This window comes from Chelonia mydas, chromosome 9 (assembly GCF_015237465.2).
Source record: "Chelonia mydas isolate rCheMyd1 chromosome 9, rCheMyd1.pri.v2, whole genome shotgun sequence".
Lineage (NCBI taxonomy): Eukaryota > Metazoa > Chordata > Testudines > Cheloniidae > Chelonia > Chelonia mydas.
Window position 1 is genome coordinate 41419099 of NC_057855.1, and position 24732 is coordinate 41443830.

Below are 24732 nucleotides of genomic sequence, written 5' to 3' on the forward strand. Positions count from 1 at the left end.
TTAATAGTTGCACTGTAGACATCTTTCAACATACAATTGTTAAGCGGTTTTGTAGGGGCTTAACATTGCTCTATGAGTGAATTGCTTTTGGCCTTTATTAGTACAGAATTTTCATCTTTAAATACATGGTCAAATTATTCACTTGCAGATACAAATGAAGATAAATAGAGACTAGTGAGGTCATACATTGCGTAGCAGAACAATGGAGAATTGTTAGTCCTTTTATACAGACTACAAGTTTTGTTTAGGTTTCAGCAGCAAACTGTCTGCTTGTTTGTTCAAACTGACAATGGAGCCATTACTGACATAGCCTGTTTAAACACTCCAAAAATAGTATTCTGAAAGATTCTTTGATTAATTATTTCAGTTTTTATGACTCTGCAAGATATTTATGTACAGAGCTAGCTTTGGGTTCCTATTTTGTGCTTTGGAAAAATGATGCATTCCACTATGAACTTGTAAGGTTAAACTCTGCCTGTTCTCAAAAGGTGCGTTAGCACAATTTGGAGAATATTTTTCAAAGTGTGAGAGAAATGTGGTGTTTGTATATGCCCTTGCTTCATTAGGTATTGAAGAAGTAGAGCTGAGATCTTTCTGCTTTTGGTTTACATAGGTTTAGCAAAGCTAAACCAGTGAATTTGGTTTGTGCAAATTTTTAATCTTTTGGTTTTGACTGGAGTATCAGGTTTGTATTAATTCAAAAATCACCAAGAGAAATGCCAGGGTAAACTTGTCTGTTTGCTACACCGTTAGCTTCGTGTAAGCCACCCAGACCATCTTCCCATCTTCTCCTTCTACTTCCTCCTAATTATTTGTGGGAGGGAGAACTGGTGGCTTGCAAACCCTTTCTCCTTGATGTCTTCAAGCTTTGTCTGGCCCCACTGCTTTACTTACTGTCTGCTGCTTGCAGGATGAGAGGGAGCAGGGAGGTAAAGTGGTTTAATTTTGCGATCTTCTGGGGTCAGGGAGTAAGAGTGCTCTCTCTTATTTAACAGTGACATGGAGAGGCTTTTGTTCCTGCTGTTGAACTGAGTCCTTACCACAGACTGTATTAACATTTCTGCTCTCAAAACTTAATTAAAAATTGTATGGAATGCTCAACCCAGAATAGCCAGTTCACTCTTCAGCAGCTCTTCTGGTTCTGCAGGATGAACAGGAATAAAGTAAAGTTAAAACTTATTTAGTAAGCAAAATAAGCATAGAATCATAGGATTGGAAGGGACCTTAAGAGGTCATCTAGTCCAGTCCCTGCACTCCTGGCAGGACTAAGTATTATCTAGACCATCCTTGACAGGTGTTTGTCCAGCCTGCTCCTAAAAATCTCCAGTGATGGAGATTCCACAACCTCCCTAGGCAATTTATTCCAGTGCTTAACCACGCTGACAGTTAAGAAGTTTTTCCTAATGTCATATATGGATCTGAACAAAAAAATCTTTGTCCAGGAGATTTGCAAAGCAGCCAAATTCTCTGGTGTATGTTTAAGTAGTACCGTTGCTTGGATTTGGCTTCAAGGAGAGGAATCTGTTTGGATTATTCGTTTTCTATAGGATTTCTGAGGTAGAAGAGGCCAAGCTCTTCTATCTTCTAGAATTTTTTATTCAGAATGTCTCTTTTAAAGTTATTTATCTAAATCTTATTAAAAATGGTGGAGTCTCCAAGTAAGATCCAGGGACCGCACTCTGGCAAGAAACTAAGGAATTCTCCCCTTTTTGGTAGCTAGGCTGGAGAGCAGGGCTTCTTGCCAGGATGTTGCCCCTGGAACTCATTGGCCTCTGGATAATAGGTGTCATTAAAACATTTCAAGCCCTGACTTGGTATAGTTTTAATAAGTCTCTTCATAATCAAGTAAAAATGTTATGAGGTGAAGAGGAACACAAATGTAGTGTTTTAACTGCTTTATTTTAGAAATGGGGTGTGTTTTCTCCCCAGTTTTATGCATGTTCTAGGGCATATAAATTCTATAGAAAAATGCTGTATGCAAAATATTAAGTATCTTGTAACATCTTATATAGGTTGTGGTAGTGACTCAATGGTTAACATTGCATTGCGATTTTCTTTTAGAACAGAACTAAAGTTCTTTGCATTACTGATTGAATTCCACTTCTGGTACAGAAACTGTCCAGGAGAGATTAGAATTTTCTGTGCTATTTTGGAAGTAAAAAATGTTTAGGTGGGAAGGCATGTGAACTGAGGCTAATGGCAAGTTCATTTAGCCTTAACTGGTGATTTTCTTTGTTTTTAGTGATTATGTTGATTTTAAAAAATAAAAGCACATAAGCAATCTTAACTCTGTTAAAAAGATTTTGAGGGTGAGTGGGTGGGAATAGCTGTACGATATTTATGCAACTAAATATTCCTTGTTTGATTGAATCTTTTTAGGCCTCCATGAGTTTGATGCCTTACAGGACCCTGAAGTGAAAGAATTCCGCAGTAAAATGCGGCGAATCAGTGAAGAGAAACTCCTGTCGCTTGTGGGCCTGTCTTGGATTGAGTGGCTAAAGCACAGTTATCCTCCAGAACAAGAACCCTCAATCCCAGAAAACTTTCAAGATAAACTCTATAGTGGAAATCTTGTAGTGGCCATTCATTTTGATAAGTGCCAGGTAGAGTTGCTAGATGCCAGAATAGGAGTCTTTTTACATACATGTACTTTTTGATTTGGGATCACAGTTCATATGTGAGCTACACTTCATGTTGGCTTGACGTGAGACAAACAGTCTGCTCTTCAAGATAGGTCACCAAGGTACAGGAAAATGGTACCCTGATCAAATACGTGATGAACTGAATAAGGTTTAAAATACTGTAGTGTTTACTTCAGAACACAGATTCTGCCTTGGAAGTTCTTCACTTTTGTTGGGGGGTGAGAAGAGGAAACCATCATTAGAAGTTGAGATTACTAGAGCAGAATACATTAATTGATAAAATGACATGCAATGAGCATTCATGTATTAAGCAAATGTTGCTCTGTAAGAGGAATGCAATATGAATTACCTAATGTAAATTGATGGTAGAAACAATATCTGTCTGCAAACATATTTTATCTTTTTGTCTGATAGACACTGATTACGTTTTTAGCTGCATCTTCATGATTCTTCCATGTTTAATCAAAGTATAAAATGTAGTTCATTGTTGGCAGAACTTCTCTGGCCAATTCTTATTTCAGTACTTTGCTAGTGATTGATTTTAGGCCAAAGAAACACTAAGAATACTAAAAAACAGACTAGTAAACTGGCAGGTCCTGGAATACTCTTTCTCATATTTTTGTGCTGTGATTCACTGTTGAACATCTTTGGGCTTAAATTAGTAGCAATCAAGTTGTGGATTACAGTGTGTAACTACCCTCAGAAATGCATAAGGCACACAGGCTCACTAGATTTCTCTTTATTTGACTTGTAAATAACAGTGCTCATGCACAAACAAAAAACTTTATTTAAAAAATAGTTAATGTTGGAACTTAGGTGTAGTTCAGCTAACAACCCAGAAAATTGCCCTTCCTGTCCAGTAGGGGGGAAAAGCATTAGTTTCAAGCCAGTTTTATTTTAATGGTGTTTGGATTATTGCTTTCACAAGCATGAAGAGTTACTTTTAGGGGTCCAGCACAAAGAGGTCTTATCTCATGCTTCCCACTGTTCTCCCTTTGCTTTTTTTAATACTATTTTTATTTAATTAATAAATATTAACAGGTTAACAAATCTTGCCATTTAAATATTAGAAACAAAATGAGAATAATTATAACAGTGAGTTATCATTTAAAGAAACATACAGGAATAATCTGCCTATTTAACAGGGTGTTACCTTTTTACAGAATGAGCATAATTACATCACCTATATTATGTCATTTCTACTGATTTTCTAAAATTTAATAAAATCTCTGATTATACAGTTAACAGACCAGGCTTGTATATCAAATATTAATATTAAAAAAAAAACAACCCTGGGCAGATGTGCTAATTTTTTGTAGGTGAATGTACTTTGAGTAGTGAATACAAAGTACCCCATTATCTAAGTATCTATTTGTCCTCTGTCTATTTTGCTAGGTACGTAATTGGTAGTTAACTTTTCCATAACCACAACCTCCTATATTTTTCTGAACCATACCTCTGCTGTTGGAATATTTTTCCTTTTCTGGTGACATGCTACGAGTGTCCAAGCAGCTACCAGAGGATAAGAGATTAATTCTTCTTTTTGCGCTACCGTTTCTGCTAGGAAGTCCATAGGGGATTAGTAATAAATATCCATCAACTTGTGGTATTTGATTACAGATTGCATCTCAATACTCTCTCATGACAGGACATATCTACCATATATGCACAAAGTGTCCTTTTTTAGAAAATTTCTCCAACGCTTATCCCCATTCAATCTCTCTATATTTTTTTTAAAAGACTGGTGTGAGGAACCACTGAAACAGTACGCTAAAGACATTTTCTTCTATTGTGCTACAGATTGAGGTCACTGGTCCTTTTTTCTAGATCAACTTCTATTCCTCTGGGGTAGTTTGTCTATCCTGGTCCTTTCATATGTGGATTTTTTGTTTGGTTAGGAAATTTGTTTGCCAAGATTGATTATAAATTAGTTTAAAAATTTTGTTTCTCAATCATGGTTGATACTATTACTTGTATTAAAGTTAGCTTTCTGTATAAAAGTTTTTCTAGAAAGCTGAGAAACATAATGCCTAACTTTGAAAGTATTCATACGCAAGGAAAGTGGGCAAGTTAAAGCTAGTTTTGAGTTCTAAACAAGTTACAAAAGTTTCTTTACTGAATAGTTGACCAACTATTTGTATTCCATCTCTCTCAATCTTTAAATTTCTTTGGTTTGTGATTAAGTTAAGATCTGGATTTTTTGAAATGGGTGTCATTGGTAAGGGGAAAGCACTTATCTCTAGTTCTATCCCAAACCCATAGAGCAGCCTTTGCTAAAGGATGTGTATAGATTTCTGCAAAAAGAAAAGGAGTACTTGTGGCACCTTAGAGACTAACAAATTTATTTGAGCATAAGCTTTGGTGAGCTACAGCTCACTTCATCGGATGCATGCAGTGGAAAATACAGTGGGGAGATTTTATGTACACAGAGAACATGAAACAATGGGTGTTACCATACACACTGTAACAAGAGTGATCAGGTAAGGTGAGCTATTCCAGTGGGGGGTACACAAACTAAAACTATTTCCCCATGTTTATTTCCCCCCCTACTATTCCTCAAACATTCTTGTCAAAAGCTGGAAATGGCCTACCTTGATTATCACTACAAAAGGTTTCCCCCCTGCCCCCCCGCCCCCCGCTGGTAATAGCTCACCTTACCTGATCACTCTTGTTACAGTGTGTATGGTAACACTGATTGTTTCATGTTCTCTGTGTATATAAAATCTCTCCACTGTATTTTCCACTGCATGCATCCGATGAAGTGAGCTGCAGCTCACGAAAGCTTATGCTCAAATAAATTTGTTAGTCTCTAGGGTGCCACAAGTACTCCTTTTCTTTTTGCGGATACAGACTAACATGGCTGCTACTCTGAAACCTATAAATTTCTAGAGAGCATGATATTTTATTAATCCATGGTAGCCTAGCAGTGTTTACATTGCCACAATTGTTCTATAACCCAATGTTTGGCTGGGTTAGTGCTCTCCCAATCCACTACCCCTTTGATTTGTTTTAATAATACTATAGAATATTTGGATTAGCTAGTCCCCATTCTGTTTGAGTAGTTCTGTACAAAGTATCTGCACTCACTTATAGTCTTTTCTTATTCCATATTAATTCTAACAACCTCCTCTGTGTTCCTGCTAGGGTTTTATCTGGGATGATCACGAGAAAGATTTTGAAACAAGAAAGATAACAATGGCAAAAAATATTCATTTTGACTGTGACTGTTCTTCCCAGCCAAGAAATTGCATACTTCCTCCAGCACTCCAGATCTTTTTGTTGAAGTAGTGACATTTAAATTGTAGATTGTCTGAGATTTGAATCCCCAGGCATTTGAAAGAATTTGTTTCCCAATTGTACCCAAATGTTCTCTGGAGGAATGACTTCTTAGAGTCTGGCTCCCTTTGTTTTTACGGCACTAGAATGAATCAGGATGTCTGATTTTAAAAGAGAGTTCTCAAAACCATTGAGTACATGTGGTGCAAATTCTGACCCAGTTCTTAACTATTCATACTCTGAAATCAACTGTTCCGATTTTAAACTTGATACTAATAAAATCTCTGATTGAAAAGTTATTGATTGGAAATAGTAAAGAAGAACTTTGCTGATCTGGTGAAAAAGAATGAGCCTGATTACATAGTTGAGGCTGGATAATCAGTGACAAAACAACAATAACAGCCTTCTTACATGTCCAGCTTTAATAGGAAACTTCTCTCGTACCTTCCAACAAGGGCCTGGCTCCAGAGGCTCATGTATTTGTCACTTCCAGACTAATTTACTGTAATTCTTTGAATCTGAAGCTGATACAAAAACATGGTGAAAATTGTAGATAGCGCAGAATGTGGCTGCCTGCCTTCTCCATGGCTTAGTCTGCTGTGAACACATCAAATCTGTCTTGTGGTCCCTCCATTGCTTCCCAATCCATTTCTGATGCCAGTTGGTTCCAATAGCCATTAATAGTCCAAGTCCCATTTTGTTACATTAGTGCTATCTGGATGTTTCTGTTTGTGGTTTGTTAGTTTTATAAAAGCAATAATCAGAAGAGAATTAAAAAAAAAAAAGGAGAATGGCATCTCCTTTCAACCAGAGAGAGCAAACTGAGAATTACAAAAAGGGTTATCCCCAAAATAATTATCTAATAATCCCCAAGATTAGCTGCCTAGAATACATCAACAAACTATGACATTAATCAAACTGGCTCCTTGATCTAGAGAGAAACCACCTCTCTCTCACATTTAAATACATGTAAGGATACCCCCCTCACCCCCAAATAAGAGCCTGTAGTACAGCATCAGCAAATTGTGGGGAGAGACTGCTTCACTCCCTGGCTCCCTCACATTAGTTATGGTGCGGGTGAGGGGACAAAAGAGGCCCCTGGGGTCTGGCAACAGCTATAGGAAGGGCGGCTGATGTGGACCATACCATTTTGAAATTGAGAAAATCTTGAATTGATTTTGACTTAGTTTATTATGGTTATAATTTTCCATTTGAGAGGCTTGGCTTTTTACCAAGAAGTCTATATATAAATAAGACACAAGACAAAATAATGCAAGCTAGACCACACTACATTTGTAAATTGCTTTTAGAATGATTACATATTTCTAGAGTATTCTTTAAATGAAAACTCTCTGTGAGTTGTTACAAATCAACTTGTGTATAACATATGCTGAGAAGGGAGAGAGGGAAGGTTTCTATGGAAGAAATATATTTCTCCTTTTTGAGACTCTTTAATTTCACCGTAACTTGTATCTGTGGTGGTCTCAAAGAAATTAATTTAGGTACAGTAACTATATAACTTTAGCTTTTAGAGCAAAAAATACTTTAGAGCAGCATGGGGAATATGCAGATAATCTCTGAAATCAATCTAAAATGTTTCACTGAAAATTCAAGTTCTTCATAATTCTGTACATAATCGCATCAAGTATCTGCTACCCCCGCACCCCAAAAATCAAATATCTTTTTTTGAAATATAATTCTGGTAGCATAGCCTAATGTTTTAATTGCCTGCCTTTTTTTTTTTTATATATATAAGATTTTACTTACAGGACAATTTGATAAATTTCTCTGTTAGATTGCATTTGTTTTGCCCACTTGTTGCATCTTGTATTTAGGCCATAATCCTGAAACTGACTTCATGGGTAGACTCCTGGGCTCATGCAGAGGCAGTTGCAAGTTTGAGTCCTTGGGTCCCAATTCTACAAAGATTTATGTACATGCTTAACTTTGTTCACTGTGACCAGTTGCATTCAGAACGTGCAGGATTGGGTTTTAGATTATAATCTTTTTTGGGCAGGGTCTGTCACTTGCTATTTGTCTTGACCTGGTTGAACCCACTAGGCCCTGCTGCATGACAAATAATAACCAGTAGTTATTTACAGGCAAGTAACTTTATGATTTAAAGCATTCAAACTCACCAAGCTTAAAACAGATAGATATGATTACAAATATAGACTTTATTTTATATTTTCCTTATTTGAGCTTGGCTGCAAGTCAAGGGCTCCCAGAAATACTGTGTTCTCATATTATTGATCCCTTTGTGGTAAAATTTAAAAATAAAAATCATAAATAGAAAACACTAAAATGTTGATTGTGTATTCAGTTTTGGTAGACTAATATTTCTACTTAAGATTTCGTGCTCTTAAAAAGTGTCTTGATCACAGCCAGGATTAAGAGATAACCATCTCATAGCTTCTAGGAGGGTTACTGTTTCACTTGCAATTGTTTTATACTGATTAACCATAGTTGCCTTTAATTATAATATTAAAATAGATTTTCGTAATTTTTTTCATTTTTCTTGAGAGTGCAAATATGAAATCTAGATACAGGCCAAAATGAGGTTATCTGTATATCTGAAGTAACCTTTCCTTGAGAAAATATATTCACACAAATAAAAACTTAAAATAGTAATAATAAAACTTATACACAAGCTTTGTATCAGGTTATGAATCCAACTATGACAGATACTTTCGCAACATTTATCAATACAATTAATATGCACTCCACTTGAAATATATTGAGCAAAATTTTCAAAAGCACCAAAGTGATTTAGGCTCCTAATTCACTTAGGTGCTTCTGAAAACTCTCACTTGTATGTACAGCATGGTATATATTTATATATTTTTCCTTTTAATGCATTTTTATGAAAAGTTGTGTTAAATAGTCTCTCTTTTTTATGTTGTTAGGATGTATTTAGTTTTCAAGTGTCTCCTAACATAAATCCTGTCAAGCTGAATGAATTGGCAATCCGAAAACGTTTGACTATCCATGGAAAGGAAGACGAAGTTGATCCTTATGACTATGTGTTGCAAATTAGTGGAAGACTGGAATATATTTTTGGTGACCGCCCATTAATTCAGTTCCAGGTATTGAAATTTTTTTGAATTCTAAATTTAAGACAAAAGTGGGTTTTGCCTGGAAACAAGGAAAATTAATTCACAATTATGCTGGAGTAACTTCTGGTTGAGGAATTAACTTTTTCGGAACAGCTGGATTATTTATTTTAGAAGCGTTGTTGACCACAGAAATAAATTGTTTCAAAGAAAATTTCACAAGGATTAGCATATTGAGAAGTAGAATGTATGTCCAACATAAAGCTATTTTATCATGCTTATTAGAACCAATTTAGTATTATATCATGATTCAGAAAATAAGGACAACATTAGAATATTAAAAATAAGGCTGACTGCTCTTTTTTTCTTTTCCCTCCATAATCATACTAGTTCAGATTGAAGTGTTGTCATGAGCTTAGACATTTTTTTTTGTCAGTTTGTCTTAACCTTAAATTGTAGACATAATGAGCCAAATTTTCAGCTGGCGTTAATCAGTAAAGCTCCACTGACTTCAATGGAACTATGCAAGTTTACATCAGTTGAGAAACTGGCCCATTATTTTTAATATATATAATTATAAAATCTGTTTTATTTGGATGGTTATTTTGTTTGTCAGGTGAAAATACCTCTCAAATTTATAATAATAATTCATGCCAAAGGCTTTTTCTTCCTGTAAAACAATAGTGTATCTGCACTGCTGCTGGCTCGTTACTTAAACTTCAGGTGCATTCTCTGTGACTGTCATGGTAATGTGATAAGTTTCACATTGGTGCTTAAACTAATACCCTTTTTCTATGAAGTTTCCTTCCAAATGCAATAAATTTGAGGAGATGATTGCTCCAAATTTGGTTTTGACATAGCTTGTGACACCACATAGTATTTAGAAATCACAGAGGTGTCGGGTTTATCAGGAGAGAAAGTATAACATTTTATTAATTGCATGGGCACGGGACTCCATCTGTGTCTTCTCTGACTTCTGGAACATCTGGTTCATACGAGGCATGTTCATGTATTAGTATATGAGTTAGTTCCTCCTGTAATAATAAAATACTGCATTTGTGTGTAAAAATCAAGATAGAAATATATGGTGGTTAAGCATATAGAGTCTTAGCTTAGGGGACTTGAATTTCCGGTATGAAACAGACACCCTGAAAATCATCCTGAGGTGGTGTGACATCGTCAGTTCTTGGCTATCATGTCATTTATTGGGTGTAGTTCTTTTGGATGACACCTTAAAAAACAAAGTTCTGCCTGCCCTGTGTGGACATTAATGATTCCTTGGCACTCACCTTAATGGTTAAACTCTCTGTCCTTAGCCATATTTTCCACTTCTCATTTCATCCACTATTATCTGGTGTTGTCCGCGTGTACCAGTGTGTTGCCTCCTTGTGTTTGAGAGGTAGAAAACTTTTCCTAATATCTAAATCTCCCTTGCTGCAGATTAAGCCGAATACTTTAACCTACCTTCAGTGGACATGGAGGCCAATAGATCACCATCCTCTTTATAACAGCCCTTAACATACATATCAGGCCTGGACTCAGTCATCTTTTCTGAAGACTAAACATATCCAGTTTTTGTAACCTTTTCTCATAGATCCTGTTTTCAAAATCTTTTAGTATTTTTGTTGCTCTTCTCTGGGCTCTCCAATTTGTCCACATCTTTCTTAAAGTGTAGTGCCCACAACTGCACACAGGACTCCAGCTGATGCCTCAGCAGTGCCAAATAGTGCAGAACAAAAACCTCCTGTGTCTTACATATGACATTCCTGTTAATACACCCCGGAATTTTTTGAAACTGCATCAACATGATGGCTCATAATCAATTTGTGATCCACTGTAACCCAGATCCTTTTCAACAGTATTCCAGTTATTCCCCATTTTGTATTTGTGCACTTGATTTTTTCCTTTCTAAGTGAAGTGCTGTGGAGTTGTATTGAATTTAATCTTGTTGATTTCAGACCAACTCTTCAGTTTATTAAGGGCCTTTTGAATTCTAATCCTGTCCTCCAAAGTGCTTGCAAAACCTCCCTGCTCGGTGTCATCCACAAATTATATAAGCATACTCTGTGCTATTATCTAAGTTATTAGTAAAATATTGAACAGACCAAGGACAAATCTAAGCTGGACCCCAGTAAAAATGTTCTCTGTTTGGCCACAAACCACTGATAACTACTCTTTGAGAATGTTTTTTCAATAAGCTGTGCATCCACGTTATAGTAATTTCATCTAGACCACATTTCCCTAGTTTGTTTATGGGAATGTCATGTGGGGCTATGTCAAAAGCTTTCCTAAAATCATCTTAATTTAATTTTCTTAATTATCTGAAGTTCATGAGTCAAATTTAGCATGAGCTAAAATGGTTTTAAACAACATGAATGGAATTATTATCAGCTTGTAACAACTATTTTCTGTCTGGCTTCAGTATATCCATAAGTGTGTGATGAACAGGACTCTTCCTCACCTGACACTGGTTGAGTGTTGTAGCATAAAGAAAATGTGTGAACAGGAAATGATTGCCATAGAAGCTGCCATAAACCAAAAATCATCCAACCTTCCTCTTCCTCTGCCACCAAAAAAAACACGAACAGTTACTGTAAGTTGATATGGAGAACATTTACTAACAAAAGTAACGTAAGACACACCACTGATGACTTTTTTTCCTTTATGTATGTTTTTCCTCTCATACTTCTTTCCCAAGAGTCTCCTATTGTTGCTCAAGATGTTACATCAAGGATAAGAGGTCTTGGTGTCTTTACCCTGTCCTTTCCATTTTGATTCTTTTATTCTCTTCCAAATTTAAGCCCCTTTTCCACTAATACTGACAACACTTTTTACTACAAGCCAGAGGAGCAGGTGGTTACCCGTAACTAACCAGTGGAGAAGTTACATGAGGGAACGAATGATTCCCCAGCTTCATCTGCATGCCTACCCTCCATCAGCTGCAGCCTCGTGTCTGCTTCTTAATGCAGATTTGCTGCACAGTGCTGCCACTTCAATAAACTCTGAAATATTTTTACTAATTCTTAATATCATGTCTGACAATTGGATTTTTTAAAAATTTTATTAGTCTCTTGATTAAACTGCTACCCTCAGAATGTGATTGCAATTTCTATAAGTGTGAATCCTGGGAACAAGGAGAGACTTTGTTCAGTGATACAGTAGTTACTGCAAAGTTTTGTTTTTAAACGGCTTGTATGTATGCGAGATGAATAGGTTTGAAACTTACAGGAGGAAACATTTATTCTGATTTGTCAACCATCACAGCAGGCATATTTTAGTCCCAAGATGTGGTTTACATGGGTTATTTTCTCTCCTGCTCCCTCAGGGCATCTGAAATGGTCTTGTGGCTATGATAGCTGAATTTTTCTTCATTCATTTCTTAAAAAAATAATTAGTTTTAATATTTAATCATGCATTTTTAGCTTTATCCATGAATATTGCAAAAATATTTAATATGTAAAATACTAGATCACTAAATTGCATTTAAAAAAAGACTTCCACCTTTCTGTTTTCCTTGCAGCAGCTGACCCAGAGTGTGTGGGATATTAGCAATCCTTTCCAGATTATGCTGTTAAAGGGTAATAAATTGAACACAGAAGAAACTGCCAAAGTAAGTAATGTCGAGCCTAGCATCAGGAGATGTTCTTCTGACTGATCATTTTAATTTGCAAAGTGTTTACTGAATGTCAGCTAATAAAGGCTCCAGTTCAGCAAGGGCCTTAAGCAATATGCACATGAATAGTCCCAGTTGCACTATGCACCTGCCTACAATAAGACACATGCTTTAGTGCCTTATCTAATTTGTCCCTGATTTTCAGCAAATGTTTTTCTAATGTTTGGTGTGATCTTGGCACAAAAGGTATGCATGCGGATCAAGCTATTTTGATATAGACATGTATGCCTTATACACGAGCACAGATTAAATATGAATGCATTCTGATTCAACACTAGATACATAGTGTTTTATGTAGCTCTGATTAAACTTTATCTTATATAAGGCTAAGGGTCTAGATCACATGCTGCTGTGTAATCTATCCTGTTTTTAATTTTCTAAACATGGTGAACATAGCAAAAATTGCAACAGCACTTCCGGTAAAAATGTAGATGGCTACATCACAGACCACAAGTTGTTAACACATGGGAATTTATTGCACAGTCCCACACAATTTACATAAAGACCTTACAAACTCTTTGCCTCTGAAATAGAACAGCATGAATTTTCCTAATTTGTTTGGCTGATAATTAAATAAAGAATAGTCAGACTGAGCCTGGTCTACACTATAGAGTTAGGTTAATGTAAGCTGCCTTAAGTATCTGAGCACCTTGCATGTACAATGAATATCAATAGTAAATTCCCTTGTCAACATCATGCAGTCTCTGGCTCTTCTTCCATTTTTAGATTTAAATATAGATTTATTTTTTTTAGAGCTAAATATAAGAGTTTCTGTAAAAAACTAATTCACGACTAGTAATTGTCCAACTTCTCAATCTTATTTTAGTTTCATTCATGTACTCTGGACTACTTAGATACACACCACAGTGCCTCATAAAGTATCATAGACGTCATAATTGGCTGAAAACTTCAGAAAACCACTTTCTACATTTTAATTATGGAGCTTTAAGCAAAACCAGTTTCTCATCTCTTCATTCTTAAAATGAGTCATTAGTAAATCTCAAAAGATTTGATGATATGGTGCTAATAAAATCCTCAAAGCTTCTATGCTTGTCTGAACCTTTGGGGCTTGAACTGGGAACCTTCAGAGGTAAGGATCTCTCTTGAAATTTCTGGCATTTCTTCATTTTGGCATGAACACACATACTATGACAACAGCTTCTAAGTTGCCTTGAAATAGGTCCATGTTCCTGGTTCTTTGCTTCTAATGAATGACTGAAATATACTCTTATCTTGAAATTTGATCTTTTGTTACAATGGAATGCACCCTGAACTTTCTGATAATTCCATAGTGATCCTCTGATCACACGTGGAGGAGGAGGAGTTCACTAGTGTTGCTGTTCCAGTAGCTCAGCTGTTGCTAATTCATGCATGTATGCAGAGTGTTTTATTACGTTGCTTTTTCATGGCCTACTTTACTACAAAGTTTAGATTAAATGATTCTGCACATGCTAAAAATACATTTGATTCATGGCAAGCAGGCTGAACAGAAGACTATATTTTAAGAATAGAAAAGAGCCTGACTTCTGTAATTTTTGGATTATTTGTTTTTTTTCACAGCTTTGATATAACAAATTGTGATAGACTCTTCCACAAATACAGAATTGGGGTACAATTCTATATCTTCAATTTAAATGCTAGAAAATAAGGAAGACACATAGGTGTAGTTTCTTTTGACCAAATGTCAGTATCATCTTCCTCTTCTAGGCTCTAACCTCTGTTTGGTGTCAACCATGTTGGATAAGTAATACAAAATTTTTCCACAGTTTTAAAATATCAATTTTGTCTTTGAAGTTCCAGTTCTTTAATTAGATTAGGCCAGATTTGCACTGAGATTTTGACACGAGTTTCACAACCCCACTCTGATCTATAGATTCTTATATAACTCCTATCACTGTAGAATCTGAATGCTTTCCAATAGTGCACTATCATCAGTCACGTGGTTTGTTCCCTTTCTCCCTAGAGGGAAAATTGTGTATGTTGTGCAGGGTTTTGTTTTTGGTAAGGTTTTGTTTGAGGTTTTTTTTTTTTTTTTTTTCCTCAATGTACACATTCCTGTGTGTTGAGAGAAAGTGAGATTGAAGGCTTGCAATTGGAACAGAAGGTGATGTGGGTTGTAAAGGTCCTTAATTCATGTGGGAGTTCACTCTACAATCTCCCTGAGAAAGCAGTCTCCTGCACAGATGAGCTGTGCCCTTATAGTATAAAGTTCCATAGTGGCTGAGTAGCTGAGTTGTTGACCATGGTTCTCCTCTCAGAGCTTTAGGTACACAAGCCCAAACTACTGTGCACCTTGAAGATCAAGCCAAAAGTCTACTCAGCAATGAGAGAGCCCCACGACCTGAGGCCCGCAAGCCCAAGTCAGCTGGCCCAGGCCAGATACAGGTTTTTCTTTGCTGTGTAGACATACACAGAGGAACAGGGACTTAACCATGAGCCTCTACCACAACAATGATAGCCTATAGAGCAGACTCATTTTATCTGTGGTATTTCTTTCTGGACCAGAAATAAGGAATTGTCAGAAATCTCACCAGGGAGGCTTTAAGATTTCCTTCACAGTTTTACAGACCTGAATAATTTGGATAAGCACCTGAACTTTTTGAAGTTCATCCAACTCATCACTACCCTTACCATGCATTTAATTCTGTCCAGAACTGAATTGTAAATCCACATACATGTTTTTGCTTTTTTCTAATGGGTTTTCAAGGCAACAGTTTCAATGGGAATATATACGATTTTTTAGAATAAAAAGGGGAAAAACACCTCACCATGAGTTTACCTTTTTGTATCCAGATTTTGTAATTTTTTTGCTTTAGCATGTTGACTTTGTATAGAACAAAGGCTTACCTTGAATTCAAGTAGAAAATAGAAAACAAGGTTAGTAGTTTGGACCTGACGCCTTTTCCAGGAAATATTTTAAAGGGAAGAATTGAAGTCAATCCTCTTACTCATTATTAGCTCAAAAAAGAAGCAACTATAAAATACTGTCAGCACTTTTCTTCACATAGCTAAATACATATAATTTTATCACTACAAGTTCAGTTTAATACTTATTCTGCCAACACAAGCTATGCGTGAGCGCTAGCAATAATAGACACCAAAAGTGAAGTAATTTTTTTCAAGATTTGATTTAGTTTCCTGTACAGTGTATGTTTTTAGGTTAATAAATACTCTGTTTTTAATAGACCTGGTCAGGATATGGACATCACTTCCTGCAAAAAAAAAAAAAGGGTGGGGGGTGGGGGGTTTGGAATAAAAATTTAATTCTAAATCAGGACAAAATATCAAAATGCAAAATTTCTCATGGGTATGGTTTTTGGCTTCCTGGCTGCCTGCCTGGAAGGCCTATTTCACTTGTGAAATTGACAAGAGCCTGCCAGCGAGACAGAGGGCCTCCCTTCCCCTCCCCTATCTCCAGGGTCAGAGAAGCTAAGCAGCGACCTCTCTGCCTCTGTGGTGTCAGAGCTGGGAGGGTGGCGGGGAAGTTGAGTGCCCAGGCTCTCAGGCTTTCCAACCCTGGACCTGAGGGGAAGCTGTGATGCAAAGAGCCCGATGGTGCTTGGCCTCCGCAGCCCTCTGGGAAAGCTTTTTTTCAGTTCCACTGTCAGAATATGAAATGACAAGAGCCTTCTAGGAGAACAACATGGGAGCTGTCAATTTGATTTTCCTGACAAAAAGGAATTTTTCCCATGGAAAATTTTGGTTTTGTGAAAAGGACTTTTCTTCATCAGAAAATCATTTCAAAGAAAAACTTTCAACCAGCTCTTATGTTTTTAAGTAAATATTCTTGGCTTTGTGGAATGTTTTTAGATACTTTTTCTGTCACACCTCTATTACAGATTCATGTCAGGGCTGGTCTTTTCCACGGAACTGAGCTCCTTTGTAAGCCGATTGTAAGTGCAGAAATATCTGGGAGAAGTGAACATGTTTGGAATGAAACACTGGAATTTGAAATCAATGTCTGTGACTTGCCAAGAATGGCTAGGCTGTGTTTTGCAGTTTATGCTGTGATGGATAAAATGAAAACTAAAAAGTCAACCAAGACAATTAATCCCTCCAAATACCAGACCATCAGGAAATCTGGAAAAGTGGTAATGCTTTCATTTGTTTTCCTGTAATGTACCTCTTAATTGTACTGAGCAGTGTCTTTATAGACATTTTATTTTCTCACCTTGGAAATATGAAACACAAATGAAAAAAGGGGGTGACCTTAATTGAAGTAGTGCTCAGTTAAAAAAGCAACTTATTTATGAACTGTCTGGTCTCGGGGAGCTTATTTAAAACAAAAAAGGATAATTTTTCTTCCTTTTGTAAATTACTAGAGTTTGTTTTTTCTGTATCCTTTTTTATTCTAGCAAAAAAAAGTTTTTAAATAAAGGGGTATTGTGAAAATCACATTTTAAAATCCTCGTGTATTATTAACAATGTCTTATATTAAAATTAAATTTTTTTTTTGAAAGCTAATTTATTTCACATCATTTTTGTTTACTTTTTTGCATTTTACTATTCAATTTTTGGTATCCATGTACTCAGATCAAGGCTGTTTACACTCCCCAACACAGGAGAATATTCTGTTCTTATTGGGTTTTGTAAAAGCTTTTGGCCCTCCCCACACAGAGAAAAAGGCCATAAACTTAAAGTAGTTGGCAATGTCTCTTCTTTAAAAAAAAAAATTAGTATTTGTGAAATTGTATTCACATCTTTTGAGCTCTGAACAGGATAGGGTTTTTTTCCCTAGACCGATCCAGAAAATCACATATTTAACTTTCAGTATCGAACTAAAGACAATGGGACTTAGGTACATGCTGAAAGTTGAGCATGTGCTGAATTGCTTTCCTGAATCAGGGTCGTAGTCTAGAACAATTTTTTTTACTCTTTATTTTTCTGGCTTTGTGTCATTTACCACTTTAAAGTTTCAAATTTATTGTTAGGTTCCGTTTAAACAATAAAGTCTTTCCTTCAACAGCACTATCCTGTAGCCTGGGTAAATACCATGGTATTTGATTTTAAAGGACAGTTGAAGAGTGGAGACCTCTTACTGCACAGTTGGACATCATTTCCTGGTAAGGTTTGATTTGTAATCCTTGGATTTGCTGTATACCTTAGAGTACACATGAGACTAAAGAACAACATTAATTTAGGATAATGGAATATTAATTGTTTTTGCCTGTTCCAAACAGGGAAAGAGAGAGCAAACATTATTATTGCATAAAATATGTCTGTGGCCCCTCAGTAGTTAGCTCTGTTTTCCTTCTGATATTCTGTGCAGTCTCCTTAGTCTGGTGTTCGTTAAACTTCTGTATGGTTTTCTTCAATCCTTCTCTCAAAAAATACTAAATTTCTTGGGGATGGTTCTTGTTTAGTTTGGAAATCCGTTATATCCTTGAAATGTTATCCATTACTGAATAAGGACCCTTTAAAAATGGCAGTGACTATTATTTCTAGCAATTTATAATGTGTGCCATCTTTAAGATGCCATTATATTTTCGTTGTTTGTGTTGGTTTAGATTCCTATGCCATAAAAAGATGATTGTTTTGGTTAGAATGAAGAGTGGCACCTAGATTTCATATTGTTTTATTAAGCAACCTGTATATTTCAGTGGCGGAAACTTTATTATAATAAATTTCAATCCATGTGGTTTTTATGGACTCAAAGTTAATTGCATTGTCATGTCATATATATTACAGAGAATCTGCCCGGCAAATTAGAGAGCTTAATTTACATTAATTTTTATTTATACATTTTTTTCTTTAATTAAATAAGAGCAGATTTTAAATATTTATTTTAAAAATCATTCTAAAGATATCCATTCTGGATCAGATCCACAGCTGGAGTAAATTGGCTTGGCTTGATTGAAGACCAGTGGCACTATGCCAGTTTATAGCTGCTGAGGATTTGGCTGTCTATTTTGTTTAATTCAGTAACTTTTTCTGTGGAAAATGGGAATTATAATGTGATGGTTTATGCTGAACATGTGAAGTGCATAGAATAGCCTCTATCAATAAATCCCAACTACTTGTAACTGCCTCTGAAGTTTTGGGGAGCCTTTTTATTCCGGGGATCTGTGTTTATAAGAAGCTAAGTAAACCTCACAACCCACCTGCGAGGTAACAAGGAGTCTGGTGGCACCTTAAAGACTAACAGTTTATTTGGGCATAAGCTTTCGTGGGGAGAACCCACTTCATCGGATGCATGGAGTGAAAATTACAGATGCAGGCATTATTATACTGACACATGAAGAGAAGGGAGTTACCTCACAAGTGGAGAACCAGTATTGACAGGGCCAATTCGATCAGGGTGGATGTAGTCCACTCCCAATAATAGATGAGGAGTTGTCAATTCCAGGAGAAGCAAAGCTGCTTTTGTAATGAGCCAGCCACTCCCAGTCCCTATTCAGGCCCAAATTAATGGTGTTAAATTTGCAAATAAATTTTAACTCTGCTGTTTCTCTTTAAAGTCTGTTCTTGAATAAAAAAAACTTCAGATATAGCTACATTTAAATCTGGTATAGAATGTCCAGGAAGATTGAAGTGTTATCCTACTGGCTTTTGTGTGTTACCATTCCTGATGTCCGATTTGTGTCCATTTATTCTTTTACGTAGGGACTGTCCGGTTTGGACAATGTACATGGCAGAGGGGCATTGCTGGCACATAATGGGATATATCACATTAGTAGACGTGCAGGTGAATGAACCTCTGATGGTGTGGCTGATGTGGTTGGGTCCTCTGATGGTGTCGCTAGAGTAGATATGGGGACAGGAGTAGGCAACGAGGTTTGCTACAGGGATTGCTTCCTGGATTAGTGTTTCTGTGGTGTGGTATGTAGTTGCTGGTGAGTATTTGCTTCAGGTTGTGGGGCTGTCTGTAAGCAAGGACTGGCCTACCTCCAAAGTCTGGGAGAGTGAGGGATTGTTTCCCAGGACAGGTTGTAGATTGTTGATAGTATGCTGGACAGGTTTTAGCTGGGGGCTGTACATGATGGCCAGTGGTGTTCTGTTATTTTTCTTGTTGGGCCTGTCCTGTAGTAAGTGATTTCGGGGTACCCGTCTCGCTCTGTCAATCTGTTTCCTCACTTCCCCAGGTGGGTTTTGTAGTTTTAAGAATGCTTGATAAAGATCTTGTAGGTGTTTGTCTCTGTCTGAGGGATTGGAGCAAATTCGGTTGTATCTTAGGGCTTGGCTGTAGACAATGGATCATGTGATGTGTCTTGGATGGAAACTGGAGGCATGTAGGTAAGTATAGCAGTCAGTAGGTTTCTGGTATAGAGTGGTGGTTATGTGACCATCGCTTATTTGCACTGTAGTGTCCAGGAAGTGGATCTCTTGTGTGGACTGGTCCAGGCTGAGGTTGATGGTGGGGTGGAAGTTGTTGAAATCCAGGTGGAATTCTTCAAGGGCCTCCTTCTCGTGGGTCCATATGATGAAGATGTCATCAGTGTAGTGCAAGTAGAGGAGGGGCGCTAGGGGATGAGAGCTGAGGAAGCGTTGTTCTAAGTCAGCCGTAAAAATGTTGGCTATGCGGGTACCCATAGCGGTGCCACTGACTTGAAGGTATAAATTGTCCCCAAATCTGAAATGGTTGTGGGTGAGAACAAAGTCACAAAGCTCAACCACCAGGTGTGCCGTGGCCTCATCAGGGATACTGTTCTTGACAGCTTGTAGTCCATCCTCATGTGGAATATTGGTGTAAAGAGATTCTACATCCATCGTGGCCAAGATGGTGTTTTCAGGAAGATCACCAATGCATTGTAGTTTCTTCAGGAAGTTGGTGGTGTCTCGAAGATAGCTAGGAGTGCTGGCAGTGTAGGATTTGAGGAGAGAGTCCAAATAGTCAGATAATCCTGCCTAAGAGTGCCAATGCCTGAGATGATGGGGCGTCCAGGGTTTCCAAGTTTATGGATCTTGGGTAGCAGATAGAATACCCCTGGTCGGGGCTCTGGGGGTGTGTCCGTGTGGATTTGTTCCCGTGCTGTAGCAGGGAGTTTCTTGAGCAGCTGGTGTAGTTTCTTTTGAAACTTCTCAGTGGGATCAGAGGATAGTGGCCTGTAGAATGTGGTGTTGGAGAGTTGCCTGGCAGCCTCCTGTTCATAATCCGATCTGTTCATTATGACTAGAGCACCTCCTTTGTCAGCCCCTTTGATTATAATGTCAGAGTTGTTTCTGAGGCTGTGGATGGGGCAAGTGATGCTGTTCGTTCACAATTGCGTTCTGTACGGCTGAGGTTATGGGGCAAGTGATGCTGTTCGTTCACAATTTCAGCCTGTGCACGTCTGCGGAAGCACTCTACATAGAAGTCCAGTCTGTCATTTCGACCATCAGGAGGAGTCCACGCAGAATTCTTCTTCTTGTATTGTTGGTAGGAGGGTTCCTGTGGGTCAGTACACTGTTCAATGGTGTGTTGAAAATATTCCTTGAGTTGGAGACAATGAAAGTAGGCTTCCATATCACCACAGACCTGTATCATGTTCATGGGGGTGGTGGGGCAGAAGGAGAGTCCCCGAGATAGGACAGACTCTTCCGCCAGGCTAAGTGTGTGGTTGGATAGATTAACAATATTGATAGGTGAGTTGAGGGTACCACTGTTGTAGCCCCCTGTGGCATGTAGGAGTTTAGATTAGTTTACTGTCTTTTTCACTTTGTAGAGAAGTGAAGTGTGCCTTGTAAATGGCTTGTCTCGTTTTTGTAAAGTCCAGCCACGTGGAAGTTTGTGTGGAAGATTGGTTTTGTATGAGAGTCTCCAGTTTTGAGAGCTCATTCTTGATGTTCTCCTGTCTGCTGTACAGGATGCTGATCAGGTGGTTCGTTAGTTTCTTTGAGTGTGTGTGGCACAGTCTCCAACCATAGTCAGTGTAGTATGTCGACTGCAATGGATTTTTTACCTTCAGTCCATTTGGTATGATGTCCATCTGTTTGCACTTGGAAAGGAAGATGATGTCTGTCTGTATCTTTGTGAGTTTTTTGTTGTTTGATGGATTTCCACTTCATATGGCTAAATTTAGTGCCTTGCATGGTGTCAAGTATCAGGGGGTAGCTGTGTTAGTCTGTGTCAGTATAATAATGCCTGCATCTGTAATTTTCACTCCAGGCATCCAATGAAGTGGGTTCTAGCCCAAAAAAAGCTTATGCCCAAATAAATCTTTTAGTCTATAAGGTGCCACCAGACTCCTTGTTTTTGTGGATACAGACTAACACGGCTATCCCCTGATACTTGACACCTGTGAGGTAGGAAACTATTATGCCTATTTTGTCAATGGGGAAAATGAGGTACAGAGAAGTGAATTGCTCAAAGGCTTGCATTGAATAAGTGACAGAACCAGAAATAGAACTTCCAAAGTCCTGAGGATATCCTTGTGCTTTCCTGTCTTGTGCTGCTCTGTCCCATAAAGCCCCACATCGTAGACACCTGCACAAGGAAAACTGGACAAAATGCCGTTTCGAGCTTATTAATCTTGCTCTTTCATTAGAGAAGCAATTCAGCAACACTCTTGTCTTCAGTGGCTTAGAATTCCTGTTAGATGCTGGGTCAGTCCCCCTTGGACAAAGTTATGGGAACCTAATCTATCCATTGGGCTGAAACCTCAGCTAGGGATTGGCATGTGATAGGGACATTTTTTTACTGCCAACCTTCCATTTTCTCTGCTATGAAACAGTAACAAGGGGAAGTGTCATAAGAGCCAAGCTGGTTCTGTAACCGGTCTTCCTTTCGATGGATGATCCTCTTGAGCCTCAGACATGTTGACGTTAGGAACAGATTGTGCCAGAGATCCATTGCAAAGTAGGAGAGAATCTGGCCCTCTGTGAACAGCAATGTATATTTTTACAATCAACACAGGAAGCAGTTTCTCATGGCATTGTTGCCTTTTCCAAAGACACTTTGTACTATAACATAAATTGTTCTGATATTTTAGATGAACTTGAAGAAATGTTGAATCCAATGGGAACCGTACGAACTAATCCTTACACTGAAAATGCAACGGCTTTGCACATTAAATTTCAAGAATATTCAAAACTGCCTATTTATTACCCTCCCTTTGATAAGGTAAGATATACTAAATAAAGAGAAGCCATGAATGCTAGTATATAAATGGCTGTCTGGTATTTACTTTTTTCCCCTTTAACACTGGCATTTGATTATATCCACCCTTCCTGCTTTTTAGCTTACATATTGTAGTTACTAAAACTTGGAACATAAGTAAACCTCAGTATTCTGGCTTCAGTATCTTTAGAGAACATGTTGAACAGATTTTTTTAAACATTCTGCACTTCTAGTGTATGTTATTTTGAGTGTCAGAAAAAACACTGTCTATTTTTAATATTACAACTGCCTTTGACAATAATATATCGCAGTTGCATTTCTGGAAACCTCCATATAAACACAGTCAGTGATCTCAAACTGTACTTAACCAGGACTGAAAAGGATCTGACATTTCACTTTTAAGATTATATTTTATCCACGTTCTGTTCCCTTCAACAGTTAAAATCCTTTTCTGGAGAAATACACTTTTTATGTCTTTTTATGTTTTACACTGTTTCTACACTGAAACACTTCTTTAGTTGTACTGTACAGTGTCACAGATACAAATAAGAATATCTGCCTAGGGACAGGAAGGGTGTGTTCAAAATATAGCTGATGAATCCACAGTGTAAATACTAGAACCGCTAGTTTATTCACAAACTAGCAAATAAAGCTGAACCCAGGTGAGAATAATAATATAAGTGTTAAAAGCAGCCAGTTCTTGATGTGCTGAAAGTAAGGTTTTAAGCCCAATATATCTGTTACTCTGGATTTCTTTGGCAGAGGGTTAGTATCAACTCTGCTAAACTTTCATTTTCTGATGAGTAATCTGCACCTTTGGTGGCTAAAGAAAATTCACATTTTTAAAAAGTTTTACTGTTTTGAACAGTGTCATTCTGAGAGTCAGGTCACCAAAGTAAGGTAAAAGAATCTGTGAAGTCTAGTAGTGGCTTCTTCTGTGTAATACGCACAGATTTCCACTAATAGGACATATGGCATCAGGAGTGCTCCCAAAGCTAAAACAGATTTTATGGATAGCAGTTTCGCAGCACTAAGCAATTGATACCATTTTCCTGACAGTAGTGTGAAATCTTATTACCAATTCCTGAAGAAGTTATTTCTCTTATTTAAAAATATTTTGGCAATTTTATCACCTTTTAATTATAATTCTTGTTCTTTTTCTGATAATTATCTTGCGTACATTTATTTCTACCAATATTTAAAATCATATGTATTTGTGTTCCTGAGATAATTTAGAATATATACTACCTTTACTAGTTAATATTTTTGTTTTGGTGTTCAGTTTTTCTTTTGTGCTTTTAATTACTTACAGTTGAAAATATGCATGTTCAAATATTGCCATAAATGTGGTCAGAGGATTTTATTGAGTGCAGTTCAATATATATAGTATATAGTATATACAGTATATAGTCACAGTGGTTTAGTGTGATTAATCTGACTGATCATATTCCCCTGTCTTTCATAACTCCTGTTTGGGAACTTTATCCTCTTCAACTGTACCTGAGCAATTCTGTACATCAAACTCGGGGAAATTCTAGTGTTTTATGTGAAGTGATTTCACAGCTGGTAGAAGAAATGATTGCTGGAAGCACTCAGTATTGGAGAACTCAGATAGCTCAAAACATTCTGCTGCTTTTAATTCTCTCGAGTTGAACAATGTTTTATAACATCAATGGGAAACTGAAAGCATCAAAATATTTTGCCTCAGGCTATTTAGTTCCAATATTGTGAATGAACTGAGATCAGAGCTACTGAGGATGAATTGCTGAGATCAGGATGGTATAGTAATTAATCTTTGTGAAGGAATAAAGCTCCCCTCTTTGGATAAAGGCCCTTTTGGACCAAACTGATAGGGACAATGGGCCACATCCTCAGATGGCATAAATGATATTTGTAGCTACCTGTTTTATACCAGCTGAGGATTTGGACCCTCAGTATTTGTTTAAATTTGCAAGTAAAATTTAGCAAATACATAATTTGTTCCAGTTTTCTGTGTTTGGTGAGGGCATTAGACAGAATACCCTTAATTAGATGTGTGATCTTGGTTTGAGA

General features: G+C 37.3%; 1 protein-coding gene across 18 annotated transcripts in view; it reads left to right on the forward strand.

The window, feature by feature from the left end:
- PIK3CB (phosphatidylinositol-4,5-bisphosphate 3-kinase catalytic subunit beta) overlaps positions 1-24732 on the forward strand; it is a 182620-nt gene that overhangs the window by 95475 nt on the left and 62413 nt on the right. For 16 of the 18 annotated variants that reach the window (XM_043521939.1, XM_043521938.1, XM_043521934.1 and 13 more), the window contains 7 exons: positions 2380-2603; positions 8825-9004; positions 11394-11564; positions 12492-12581; positions 16484-16735; positions 17611-17707; positions 22553-22683. In XM_043521939.1, the coding sequence (XP_043377874.1) occupies positions 2380-2603; positions 8825-9004; positions 11394-11564; positions 12492-12581; positions 16484-16735; positions 17611-17707; positions 22553-22683 (1145 nt within the window). The remainder of the gene's footprint in view (positions 1-2379; positions 2604-8824; positions 9005-11393; positions 11565-12491; positions 12582-16483; positions 16736-17610; positions 17708-22552; positions 22684-24732) is intronic. The other 2 variants (XM_037908186.2, XM_043521940.1) reach the window with 1 other exon arrangement.